At 34.9% G+C, this 14708-nt stretch overlaps 1 protein-coding gene across 3 annotated transcripts in view; it reads left to right on the top strand.

The window, feature by feature from the left end:
* PHF20L1 (PHD finger protein 20 like 1) overlaps nt 1-3418 on the top strand; it is a 125468-nt gene extending 122050 nt beyond the window's left edge. For all 3 annotated transcript variants that reach the window (XM_036754040.1, XM_036754047.1, XM_036754054.1), the window contains one exon: nt 1415-3418. In XM_036754040.1, the coding sequence (XP_036609935.1) occupies nt 1415-1557 (143 nt within the window). In that variant the 3' untranslated portion in view covers nt 1558-3418. The remainder of the gene's footprint in view (nt 1-1414) is intronic.
* The last annotated feature ends 11290 nt before the right edge of the window (nt 3419-14708 follow it).

Genomic DNA, 14708 nt, shown 5'->3' with positions numbered 1-14708 from the left:
ATGTTATTATTATAAAAAGGAGTTTATTTTTAGAAAGAAAAGAATTATACCAGAAAAAATAAATAGAAGATATTTTGACCCTTTTTATTGCAGTTATATTTCTACTACTGTTGCAATGAAATGATTGGAGGGTCTTATTATAGTTAAGTAGTAATTCTGTGATTATACTAAACCATGAAATTTTAATGGTTCTTTATAATTTCTCAAGCACTTTAACATACATTTCTTTTGTTTGTTTTTTGAGGGGAGAAGGCAGGGCAATTGGGGTCAAGTGACTTGCCCAAGGTCACACAGCTAGTAAGTGTGTCAAGTGTCTGAGGCCAGATTTGAACTCAGGTCCTCCTGACTCCAGGGCTGGTGCTCTACTCACTGTGCCACCTGGCTGCCCCCTTTAACACACATTTTTTCTGATCCTCACCACAATCTTGGGTAGACAGTGATTATTAGCCCTATTTTATAGATAAGGGAATAGAACTTGCCATCTAGTTAATGACAAAGCTTAGACTAGTAGGGTATTGGGATTCCTAATCCAGCGTTCTTTCCACAGCACTTTACCTGTATTGCAGAGCCCTGTAGATAGTAATATCGTGTTTGAAAATGTATTGTCATGATTCCCCACATTTCACAAAGTCATTTCTGCTACTTTCTCTTGTTTTACCATAATTATATTCTCCCACAAAGTGGTCTGTAAGTAATGCTTTAAGTTAAGGTTTAAGGTTATGTTTTTTAAGGTAATGTTAACAAAAAGCATGGGGACATAGACAATACTGAATTGGGTTCTATTATAAGTTAGAGAAGATTAAGGATATTCACATTATGACAGCCGTGATCTGATTCTATATATTTTCCATTTAATTTTCAACATAAATCTTAGTTTTATAACTTTGAAGAAAATGTGAATTTTTGGACAGACTGCTATTGATGAAAATGTGAATTTTTATTTAATTTTTTTTTATAATTTAGATAAGGGATCATCAAGTAAAAGAGCTTAAGAGGACCTTAAGACATTATTCTGGTCCATCTTTCTCCATTATGAAATAAATGTTTGGGGCAGAGTAGGGGTGTGGAGCCTAAAGAACCTAGCTTGATACAACATTAAATAAAGATAATGCAAGTTTTCAAGTGTTTGAAAGTATTTTGAAGAGGGTGATGACTAGATGTTTCCTATTTCAGCTAAGGACAAATTAAGGGAAAAGTTGAGTTAGATGAAAAGCTTCTTCCTGGTGATTTTTTTCAAATAGTAAGATACCAAAGGAAATTTTAATCATTTTGGGCTGAGCAACATTTGAAAAATAAAGTAAATTTTTTCTTAGAAGGGAATTAATTGCATAACAAAGTGTCCCATCTAACGTTTTAATTCTCTGATGAATTCTTCCAGGTGTCATTTAGTTTTCCTTTTTTCTTCTTTCTTTAGTTCTGGAAAGCTGGCTTGATTTCACAGGAGAGTTGGAGCCACCAGATCCTCTTACAAGATTGCCACAGCTTAAGCGCCATATAAAACAGCTCTTAATTGATATGGGGAAAGTACAGCAAATAGCAACTCTTTGTTCAGTATGACAAAAGGGAAGAAACAAGAAAAAGAACATGATTATCTACAGCAAAATTTGTTTTTATTATTTGCCAGACTGACAATGGATAGTTGAAAGCTTAGTAACTTTTCACTAAGTTTTATAACTAGAATTTGTAACATCAATATGATGGAGCCTTGGAGAAGAATATGGTGACTAGTCCTGTCAAGAAGGTCAATATCTAAAAATATCAAAGTATTTCCTGTGCAAGCTGCAAATGGTAATTATATGTACTGAGGCTTGGCGATATGGAATATGATCAATACTAAGTAAAACTAGTTGACTGGATTGTTCAGAACTCATTTACCTGAACCTCAAGATATCCATAAAAACAATATTTTTTTAAAGTTTTAGTAGAAAGATACAAATTTGCAAACTAATATTTTACCCACAACAGCACTCTAGAAAAAAAGTCAAAATTCTTGAAGAGTTCTACTCTATTGCTAATGTGACACAGATCCAAAAAGAATTGTGTGATTTATTCAGCCACACAAAAGTTTTGGGTCTATGAATTCATACAGGATCATGAACTGTTTTCCTGAGTGATTAATCTAATTAGTCATTTAAAACAACACAAGCTTCACTTCTGGGCCCATATAGCAGGGTGGGGCTAGGGGAACAGCAAGAAATTGTGGAATACTTGTTTTTCCAAATGATACATTTTTTAAAAAAAATTAATGGAAATCCTCATTGTAGTCAGTCTCTAAAAAAATGAGAAGTATATAGTGGTAAAATGTGCCAAATCATGATAATACCACTGGAATGAGAGTTTGAGACTTAGGAATTTTGTTTCCCCAAAATCTAAGTGCTAGCAGTCCATCTAAATGCTTCTGTATCTCCACACACACACACACACACACACACACACACACACACACACACACACAATGTCTTTTATGTATGTGCATATATATATATGTGTGTATACTTGTGCACGTGCATGCATATGTGCCCGTGCATACATGTGGGTACATGTTACATCAATTTCACATGTGTGTGCATATGCACATGTGTATATACATGCACACACATACTTCTGTTGCAGTATTCAGGGTTCAAACTATTATTTTGGTCCTGAGTTGGTATGTTTGGTGTTAACCCTTAGAAACAAACTGAATGACCTCAGCTGGGATGAGGAACAATGAGAGCATTAAACCAGTTTGTGGCTGTGGCTTGCTAAATAGCTAGATAAAATATGGGGGCAATTTGGTAATTGAAAGTTGTTTTTATTTAAAAACTTTTAAGTTTTGGTCACAAATGGACAAACTTCAGAAACCAAAGGCAACTTAGTTGCCATTTAGCTCTTGCTGGATTTTGAGCCTAGGTCCACTATGTGCCAGTGCTCGTACACGTTGTTTGCTGCACCCAGTGCTACATATACATGTATGTGTGCCTGTGTATGCTTGTTTTTAAACATACACTCACATACATATGTACATAACCTATACATATTTATATCTACACATGTCTAGTTTTATTACCATAGACTATAAGAATTGATGGTTAACATTAAATGTTGCCTTTTAACAGAAAGTTTCTAAAAATTAAAAATGTATGTACAGGTTTTGAAATTTGTAAAAAAAAAAAATTTAAAAAGACTGTTAAAGGGAGGCTGTTTAACTAATGCTATTAAGATACTTGAACATTTTATGCCTCACTACTGTTTATCAGTTCTAGTGATCTGTATAAATGCATTTTGGAACCGATAGATGGTCAACTTGAATTTACCTTTGAAAAGAGTACACACCACTGTACATTCAAAATTTATTTAAATTTGCAAACACACTGTTCTATATGTAAGGTACTGTATGTAAAACTCTTTATTAAAACTATGCCACATATTCTCCATTTTCCACTTTTCGTTTTGCTCCCTTATATTCTGATGTAAAGAGGTGACTAAAATGATGTGCAGTCGCAAAATGTTTTTGCTGCCTTTTGAGATTCTTCAATTTTAAAAATGTGCCAAAGATAATCAATCATAGAATATGTGTTTCAGTATGATGCATTAACTTTGTCATAAAGCTGTTACTGAGTAATTAATAGCTTTATCGGAGATGACATTACCAGGTAACTGCTGAAAAAGTGTTTCTATTAAAGTAACATATTAGTGCCTATCTTCTATGTCTGGAGTAAATTGCTAATATTAGTATGTTAAGACTAGTAGCATATCTTTTGTGTTTAAAAAATATTCATTCTCATCTTTCTCCTTTTTTGGCTATAATACTAACAACATGCATTTTACTGTATTATCAAATGAGTACTGATTGCCCTGGACAACTGAGAAAACCTAATTGTCTATCGAATTATACCCTCTTTTTTCCTCCAGAAATGTAACCAAGTGTTGTTATCCTGTTTATGATTCTTTTTCACATACACACATGTTCATTGTACAAATAGTGACGCTCATCTTCTTAGGCATCTGATCTTCAAGTTAAAATTCTACGGCAGTTATGTAGCCATCTGGCCTAGTAGCTAATGAAATAAAAATCCCTATAATAACTAGTAAAAATTTTTGCCAAAAATTATTTATTGAAATTCCAAGTCAGGCTTTTTGAATTTATCTGTGAGTCAGTCCTTATATCCATATATAACAAACTTTTATTAAGTACCTACTATGCATAAGGCAGTAAGCTAAGTGTTTGGGGAGAGAAACAAATATAAATAGCAAATGACCTCTGTTCTCAAGAGGCTTCTAATATAGTATTTTGGTGAATTGGTACCTTTTCTGCAAATTAGTCTAATGGAGTTGCCTAGAACAGTGAGTGGTTGTGGCTGACAGCCGGTATGTCAGATGCAGGACTTCAGCTCAAGTCTTCCTGGCTCCGAGGACAGTTCTGTGTATGCTCTCTGCCATCTCTCACTGTTACATTAGCCTTCCTAATTCACAATTCTTATTACACCCCTGCAAAACTTTCGTGGCTCCCCACCACTTCCTGAATATATTATAAACTTCTCGATCTGCCTTGGTAGAGGAATTTTCTTAATTCAGGAGTTCCCTCTATCCATGAAATCACAGGACCAATTTCCATCCCTATTCCTAAGATGACAGCATAAGAATGATGCATTGAAGCCGAGACTAGTGCCTGCACTGCTCTGGATGCTGGAAACAAAGCATACATTACATTCTTAGAAAACAATTTTTCTATAGGATCAGCTTCAGGGCCTTTAAAAAACTTCTTGAAGGATACTCCGTGTTTTGTGGAAAGGAATGAAAAAAGTTTTACAACTGACACGTTTGCACAATGGATTAAATTTTCTTCATTTCTGTTTCTGTACATGTAGAATGTGTGTCTGTGGAGAACATAGGGGCATTTTACATGTTTTACAAATGGCAAAAGTCCTTTGAAAGAATTCACATCCTTTCCTAAGCTAGCAAATTAGTAGTAGGGGTGATTTACCAAAGTAATTAAGTCTGTAGAGAGTTGTGGTTAGATTGGGGCTTTTATACATTTTTTTTCTCCTTAGCCTTATTTTTAAATGAGACGAAAACTCCTGAAATTAGCCTTCAGACTACCATAGTATTGGAGAAAATTTAACCCTACATGTCACAGATAAATCCCAGCTATCAGTTAATGTCACCTGTATGGGTACTGGTAGTAGTAATTCATTTTAAAGGTCATAATGTTAACTTTAAACTTAAGATTCCTCTGCTATATTTCTGAGAGTTCATCCATCCTTGTGGCTTCAAGAATCACCTTCCTTATTTTCAGTTCTGGGTGCCACATGTTACAAAGGGCATTGATAAACTAGAGAGTGTCCAGAGGACAATCAGGATGTTGACTGTCTTTCAGAGCCTGCTATATAAAGATTATTTAAAAGAACTGGGAATGTTTGGCTTGGAGAAGAGAAGACTGAGGAAAGACACGGTCATTCTCTTCAAGTATCTGAAGAGGGGTCTGTTTTTCTCTGCTTGCCCCTAGAAGGAAGAACCAGACCCAGTGAGTGTCAACAAAGAGGTACATGTAGTCTTTACAGAAGGAAGAACTTCCTAACAGAGCTAGCAGAAATGGAATTGTCTCCCTTAGGAGCTTGTATTTTCCCCCTCATCAAAAGTTTTCAAGTGTATGGGAGAGGGGATTCTTGTTCAACAGTGAATTAAAGCAAATGAGACCCTGACTCCTGGTCCATCTCTCTTCAACTTGAGGTCTCTGTCCGCAGTTGACTATGATCTAGTCAGCATGATCAAAACTGAAATAATAGTACTTGCCAAAAAAACCCAAAACCAGCTCTCCCTTAAAATTTCACTGTCAATGGCACCAACGTAGCTCTAGTCATGGTAATGTGAGCCATTTTGGAAATATATGCCTTTGTATACCATATAAAATCCATCATGAAAATTCTAAAGATAGGGCATATTTTTACTCCCTTCTCTATTTTATTTCTGTATTTGTTATAATAACTGCCCCATCTGACTTTTTAGTCTATTCCTCCACTTAATCACAGAACCTCAGAACTGGAAAGGACCTCTGAACAAGACTCCCCACTCTAGACAACTTGAGAGCTGGTTATACAGAATCTCTTTGAAGCACTCCAGGACTTGAGGAATTCAGTACCCCAAGCCAAATTTAGACAACTCCCAATTTTAGGAGGGTTTTTTCTCCCCTATACACTGAACTGCTTCCTTGCAAATCCCACCTGTTGTTCTTTTAGCTGCTTTCTGGATCCAAACAGAAAAAGGTAATTGCTTCTCCACAAGGTAACTCTTCAATTATCTTCCCTAAGTATCAGCTTTTTGGTTTTTTTTGTCCTGGTACAGTGGGAGGCACAGTGCCACTGAACTCAGAGGAGTAGATGACCTGAGGAGAAGATTCAGATTTCCTCTCTGACACTTCCTACCTGTGTGGCCTTAATGAAAATCACCTAACCTCCTTGAATCTTGGTTTCCTCCTCTATAAAATGACAGGATTGGACTGGATTGCTTCTGAGGTTACTTCAATCCTAGATCTATGGGCCTCAATCTCCTTACCACATCGATTGCCATCTTCTGAGTGCGCTCTGGCTTGTCAATACCTTTCCTAAAGTACAGTACTTGTGATGTAGTCTAACCATGTCAGAACAGAGTAGGACAATCATTTCCTTCACTAATGCTGCTTAAGAGCAAAACTTGTGTGTCTTCTTGAATATCATGCCGTTTTATTTTATTATCTTGATTTTACAGTTCACTAAAGCTCCCTAGATTTTTTTTTCATAAAACTTTTCTATGCACTCCTCTCCTATTCAGTATTTATGCAATTGATTCCTTGAACTTAAGTATGGGAATTTATTTTTATATTTAAATGATTCAATATTTTTTCCATGGATACAGACTATGATTCATTGATTTCTTCTCATGATTGTAATATAGGTCATCTTCCATGGAATTCTTTACATTTTCCATGCTGATAGGTATCAGCATGTCTCACTCAGTCTGTTTGCCTATTATTCCTTGCTATTGTTACATGACCAGTCTACCTCATTTCCTCATTCATGTTCCTTCAGCGATGTCTATTTTGTCCCTTCTTGGTATAGGTTATCCTTGGAAATATGTTGCAATCTACTTGAACCCATAGCATGTCTCTGTTGCCTTTCAGATCATCCGCAACGTTGATTTTCTGAAGGTTATGGTGTGCCAAAATGAGCAACCATAGAGGATCATTGGGAAAGAACTTGCTTTTAAAATACACTTTTTTTTCTTGATGTCAAGGAGTGTCTTAAATACAGCTTAGAGGAATTGGTGATCTTCGTTCATGGAGGAAAATGCCACATCAAAAGTGCCCTACACCAATGAAATCACATGTGCAGATCAAATATATTTATGTGTGTGTATATATACATGTGTACATATACCTATGTATACACACACGTACATAGGCATATATGTGTGCGGTTTCCATGGTGTTTTCCATTATTTTAACATTTTTCCTCTCCCAAGATATCTTGTAAAATGATCCCTCAATGCTTTCAAGATTGTATTGCCTCCAGAATGATTTTTACATACATTTTTATTAGGTATGTACTTGCATATGAAGTGGCTCCCTGCTTCATATTAAGTGTCATTTCTGCTTCCTCATATGGTACCATTGGGGACTGAAGTGTCAAAATGTGAAAAATGTGAGCTCCTTGAGAGCAAGGACTATTTTGCTTTTGTTTGTATCCCCATCACTTAGCATAGTACCTGGAAAACAGGCTTGTGACAAATGTTTATTGAATTTAATTAGAATTCAAATGTTGTGTTTTAACCATCATTAGTGATGAAAATGGATTATTGTAGAAAAAATAACGGGTTTCATTTTGTGCTTCTCTCAGTTTCATCTTTGCGCTTGGGATGGTGTAACTCAGTGAAGTTCCACACTAAATTTTCTTCTAATTTTTTTCAATAATTTATTTATTTTTAACATTCTATGATTTTTAAATTTTTAGGCCCAAATTCTGCTCCTTCCCTCCAAAACCTCCCCCACTCACTGAGAAGACAAGCAAAATGATCTCAATAATGCATGTGAAATCACACAAAACATATTTACAGATTAGCCATTTTGCAATAATATAAAAACAAAAAAAGCAAGAAAATTATACTTCAATTTTGATTCAAAGTTCTTCAGTTCTCTCTCTGGAGGTGGGTAGCATTTTTTCATCACGAGTCTTGTGGGATTGTCTTGGATCATTGTATTGGTCAGAGTAGCCAAGTCTTTCACAGATGATCATCATTACAACATAGCTATTATTATGCACAATGATCATTACAACATAGCTATTATTATGCACAATGATCTCCCAGTTCTCACTTCACTTTGCATCAGTTTGTATAGGTCTTGCCCTGTATTTTTTTTTCTTTAACACACCACCCCTTTCATTTCTTATAGCAAAATGGTACTCCATCATAATCACATGCCTGAACTTGTTCAGACATTCCCCAATTGATGAACATTCCCTCAGTTTCCAATTCTGTGTCACTACAAAAAGAGCTGCTATAAATATTTTTCTCCATTTAGGACTTTTTCCTTTTTCTTTGCTTTCTTTGGAATACAAACCTAGTAGTGGTATTTCTGGGTCAAAGGGCATGCATAGCTTTATTGCCCTTTGGGCATGATTCTGAATCATTCTCCAGAATGGTTGGACCAGTTCACAGCCCAACCAACAACTTCTTAGTGTACCTATTTTCCCTCATCCCCTCCAACATTCGTCATTTTTCTTTTCTATCATGTTAGCCAATCTGATGGGTGTGTGGTGACTCACACTCATGCTGTCTGCCTATATGGATTCCTTGTAACTACCCTAATGATGGCAAGTTCTTAGGAGTTACATATATCATTTTCCTGTATAGGAATGCAAAAAATTTAACTTTATTATAGAGTCATGGTTTCTCTTTCGTGTTTACCTTTTTATTCTTCTCTTGAGTCTTGTCTCACTAAATTTTCCATAGACTTCTCTTTTACAGTGCTTTTTAGGTATTTTGATAATTTATTCTACTTGCAGTCTTGTACTTTGTATAGTGATATTTTATATCACTCTAGTATATGAATATTATATTATTTATATATAGATATAGACATATGTACTTAAATATACATACATATATTATTTATGTCACTACGGTGATATTAATTTATAGTGATTTTTTAAAAATACAAAGTATTGATATACTGTATTTAACATCACTTCCATTTTAAGTATATCTCTCCTCTTCCCTTTCCCAGAGAAGCATCTCCTTTAAAAATAGAGAAGAAAAAAAAGAGAAGGTTGGGGTGGGGGGGAGAAACCCAGTTCATGACAACTAACACATCAACCGAGTCTGATAGTGTCATACAGTGTTCTGTACTTACAGTCTTCCATCTCTCCAATGAAGGGAGATAGGTGTGATTTTATTTTTTATTTTTTCTTCAGAGACAAGCTTTGTTATCATAATTAACATTCTGGTTTTTGTTATTTTTTCCATTATCATTGTTATAGTTAACGTGTATATTGTTTTCCTAGTTGTTGTTGTTTAGCAGTTTTTAGTCATGTCTGACTCTTTGTGACCCCTTTTGGGGTTTTCTTGGCAAAGATACTGAAGTGGTTTACCATTTTTAGCTCATTTTTTCAGATGAGGAAACTGAGGCAAACAAGCTTAAGTGACTTGCTTAGGGTCACATAGCTAGGAAAGATCTGAGGCCAGACTTGAAATCAGGTATTTATTCCTCTAGGCCTGGCATTCTATCCACTGTATCCTAGCTGCCCCTTTCATAGTTATACTTTCCTAATTATGATTTTGAGGTTTATCTAATAGTAGGATACTGTGCTCATTTGTTTGTGTATATTGTGTTCTCAATCTGTTCCAGTGATCAGTCTATTACTAATACCAAATTGTTTTGATGATTGTTACTTTGTAGTGTAGTTTGAGATTTGATATTGCTAGACCTCTTTCCTTTCCACTTTTTAAAATTAATCTCCTTAATAGTTTTGATCATGTGCTCCTCTAGATGAATTTTGTTATTTTTTTTAGCTCTAAAAAGTAATCTTTTGGTAGTTTAATTTGGCACTGAAGAAGTAAATTAATTTAAGTAGTATTGTCATTTTTCATACTGGTTCAGCCTACCCATGAGCAATTAATATTTCTCTGTATAGATCTATATTTATGTAAAGAGAGTTTTGTGATTGTGTTTATATAGTTCCTATAGGACTTGACAGATAAACTCCCAAGTATTTTATATTTTCCATAGTAATTTTATGTGAAATTTCTCTTTCTATCTCTTCCTGCTGGATTTTGTTAGTAATTTTCAGAAAAGCTCATGATTTATTTGGCTTTATTTTATAGTCTGCTACATTGCTGAAGCTGTTAATTGTTTCAATTAGTTTCTTAGTTGACTCTAGGATTCTCAAAGTCAACCATCATATCATGTGCAAAAAATTATCATTCTAATTCTCCGGTACCTGTTTAATTCCCTCAATTTCTTTTTCTTGCTTTATTGCAATATCTAGCATTTCTCTAGCACTATACTGAATAGTAATAGTAATAATGGATATCCTTGTATTTCCCTTAATCTTATTGGAGAAGCTTCTAGTTTATGACTATCATAGGTGATGCTGGCTCTTTGTTTTAAATAGGTACTACTTTATTTCTCCGGTTTCTAGTTGTTTTATAGGAATGGTATTATACCTTGCCAAAAGCTTTTTCTGAATCTAATGGTATAATCATATAATTTTTTGCTATTCTTGGTATTGGTATGGCCAATTATGTCTTATAGTTTTTCTAATATTGAATCATCCTTGCACTCCTGGTATAAACCCATTCTATTTATAGTATATAAATTTGGAAGGTGGAGTCAAAATGGTGATGTGAGAGTCACCATTGTGCCTAGCTCTGCCAACACATCTCCTCCACAACAATCTTGAAAAAGTGCTAAACCCAATTCTGATCAGGAAAACTATGAAAAACTCACAATGAGTCATTTTTCCACTCCACAGCAGATTAGGTAGAGAGGTTTTCAGACACAGAGGTGGCGAGCTGCCTAGGAGCACCAGACAGTGCAGTAGCAGGTGGAAGAAGCAAAGGGCAGTGGAGAACATCTCAGCACTCAGAGTTGGTGAGGGAACTTAACTCTTGAAAAGAAGGAGATACCAGGGGATCTGTATCAACACTGGGCCCAAGATCAGTTACCATCTGAACACTGTTACACATTACCCAGTTCCAAGTCACAGTTCTAGGACAGGGAGGAAAAGTTTTGGACGTGTAATGAGTAAGGAAAAAGTTCCATAAACATGAGCCCAAGATCTGGGGCAGGGAGAGGAGGGAGACAGGGGAAGAACTCACTTCTCACCTTTGGTCAGACATAAGCTTGCAATGGAACAAACCAGGGCAGGAGACCAAAACCAGCAGTTCAGTCACTCTAAACCTGAAGAACCTTTCCATGGGCCCACAGTCACTTGAGTCCAGTAACAGTCTATGGGAGCTCAACCACAAACAAGCTAACAGATCTAAACCATGTCAGGAATTTGCAGAGAACAGACCTAGAGGGCAGTGAATAGATCTCTCCTCAAATTACATCACTTTAGAAGCATTGAAGATTTAAAGACTTCCAGATTGAGCTGTGAAAATAGCAGAAGGACATAGATGACAGAAACTCAGATCAGACATTCCCCCTAGAGGTAGCAGAGTCCAATACTTACATAAAGTCCAAAGTTGATAAATAGGCAAGAAAAAGGATTAAATAACAAAAAAGAACCTGACAACAAGAAGTTACTATGGTGACAGGAGAATTCAAGACATAAATACAAAATAAGACAGTGACTTGAAAACACCTACAGGTAAAGTCTCACAGGAAAAAAAAATGAAGATTGGACACAAGCCCAGTAAGAATTCCTGGAAGAGTTAAAGAAAATGGTTAAAAGGGCCAGCTAGGTGGCCCAGTGGATAGAGCATTGGCCCTGGAGACAGGAGGACCTGAATTCAAATCTGGCCTCAGACACTTGACACTAGCTGTGTGGCCCTGGACAAGTCACTTAACTCCAATTGTTCACCAAAAAAAGAAAGAGATTAAAACAGCAAAGTAAGTTGTTTTTAATCAATTAAGAGTAGTAGAGGATAAATTGTGAAAAGAAATGAGAGCTATGTGAGAAAATTGTGAAAATGGAATTAATGACATGGTAAAAAGAGGTACAAAAATACTGAAGAAAATAAGTCCTTAAAAATAGAAATCAAATTGTAAAAAGGCGTACAAAATCTCACTGAAGAAAATAATTCCTTAAAAATTAGATTTGGACAAGAAAAAGCTAAATGATTCCATGAGATATCAAGAAACAATAAAACAAAATCAAAAGACTGGAAAAAATAGAATGTGAAATATCTCAAAGTAAAAACAACTCACCTGGAATATAGATCAAGAAGAGAATTTAAAAATCAATGGACTACTTGAAAGCCTATAAACAAAAAAGAAAGAGCATAGACATATTTCAAGAAACTATAAAGAAAAATTGCCCATGTATCTTAGAATAAGATCTTAAAACAGAAAAATAAAAATAAGTAAAAACAGAAATTGAAGGAATCCATCTATCACCTCCTGAAAGAAATCCCAATATAAAAATCCCAGAAATACTATTGCCAAAATCCAGAACACCTAGGTCAAGGAAAAAAAATACTACAAGCAGCTATAAAGAAATAATTAAAATACCATTGAACCATAGTCAGAATTACACAAGATTTAGCAGTTACCACCATAAAGAAAATAGAGGGCTTGGAATATGATAATCCTGAAGGCAAAGGAGCTAAGATTACAAACAAGAATAGCCTATCCAGAAAATACTGAGTATAATCCTTCTGGGGGAAAAATACATTTAATGAAATGGAAGACTTTCAAGCATTGCTGATGAAAAATCAGAACTGAATAGAAAATCTGACATTCAAACATAAGACTCAGGAAAAACACAAAAAAAGGTAAACATGAGTGAGAAATCATAAGAGACTAAAAACTTTACATTCCTATATGTGAAGGTGATACATATAACCCATTAGAACTTTTATCATCATTGGGGCTCTTGGAGTTTACTTAGACAAGGGGCTTCGATGTGATTCTATTTTGTTTGGATGCTCTCAAAGGAAGAATGGAAGGGTGAGAAGGATGAACTGGGAGAGTGAGGGAGGGAGAGAGGAAGAATAGGGAAAGTTATCTCACATAAATGGTGCACTCAAGGCAGAGTTTACAATGGAGGGGAGAATGGAGTATGGGAACAAGCAATACCTAAACCTTGTTCTCATCTGAATTGGTTCAAGGAGGGAAGAAAATATATACACACAACTGCATACAGAAATTCATCTTTCCCAATAGGGAAATGGGAAGAAAGGGGATTAAGAGAAAAGGGGGTGGGGGGAAAGTTAAGAGAGAAGGTCAATTTAGGGTGATAGTAGTCAGAAGCATAACAGATGCCTGAGAAGAGAACAGGATTAAAAAAGAGATAAATAGAATAGGATAGAAATAAACAATTAGCAATCATAACTGTGATGGAGAATAGAATGAACTCACCCATAAAATGGAAGAGAATAAGAGAATGGATTAGAAATCAGAATCCAACAATATGTTGTTTACAAGAAATATACTTGAAACAGAAATCTACAGAGTTAAAATAAGGGACTGGACCAGAGCCTATTATGTTTCAGCTAAAGTAAAAAAAGGCAGGGGTAACAATCATGATCTCAGACCTCATCAAAAGAGACAATCAGGGAAACTACCTTTTGCTGAAAGTACCATAGACAATGAATTAATATTAATCCTGAATACATATGTATCAAATGGCACAGCAGCTAAATTTCTCAAAGAAAAATTAAGTAGGAGAAAATAGGAAAACTAATAATGGGGTGCCTCAATTTGCTCCCTCAAATCTAGATAAATCAAACAAAAACAATGACAAAAAGAAGTGTTAAGGAGAAGAATGAAATTTTAGAAAAGTTTTATATGACAGTCCTCTGGAGAATATTAAACAGGAATAGAAAGGCATATACCTATTGTTCATGGCATTTCATGAAAATTGATCATGTGTTAGGGCATAAAAACCTCACAAACAGCTGCAGAAAAGCAGAAATATTAAATACATATTTTCTGACCACAATGCAATAAAAATTACCATCTCCAAAGGACCGTTGGAGCATAGATTAAAAATTAATTTGGAAACTAAATAACCTAATCTTAAAGAATGAGCGAGTAAAAGAACAAATCATAGAAACAACGATTTCATTAAAGATGAATAAAAAATGAGACAGCATAACAACTTTTGTGGGATGCAGTAAAAATAGTACTTGAGAAAATTTGTACCTCTAAATTCCTAGCTTAATAAAAGAGAGAACACATAAACAAATTGAGTATGCAACTAAAAATACTAGAAAAATAGCAAATTATAAAATCCCAATAAAACACTAGACTAGAAATCCTAAAAATCAATGTAAAGAATAATAAAATTAAAACCTTAAAAAAATTGAAATAACAAAGAAAATTGGAGCTATTTGTTTATGGGGGTGAGAATGGATGAACCATTGGCCAATTTGATTTTTTAAATTTTTTTTTATCATTTTCATTCTCTCTTTTGTGGGTATCCAGACCATTTTTGATAGAAGAAATTTGATGAGACCCCTTTTTCTTTTTTTCCCAAACAGTTTATGCAGTAATTATGTAGTAAGTTCTTTACATATTTGATAGA

The sequence above is a fragment of the Trichosurus vulpecula genome, chromosome 1, assembly GCF_011100635.1.
Source record: "Trichosurus vulpecula isolate mTriVul1 chromosome 1, mTriVul1.pri, whole genome shotgun sequence".
In the NCBI taxonomy this organism is placed as follows: Eukaryota; Metazoa; Chordata; class Mammalia; order Diprotodontia; family Phalangeridae; genus Trichosurus; species Trichosurus vulpecula.
This window is presented reverse-complemented; position numbering and strand designations above follow the sequence as displayed.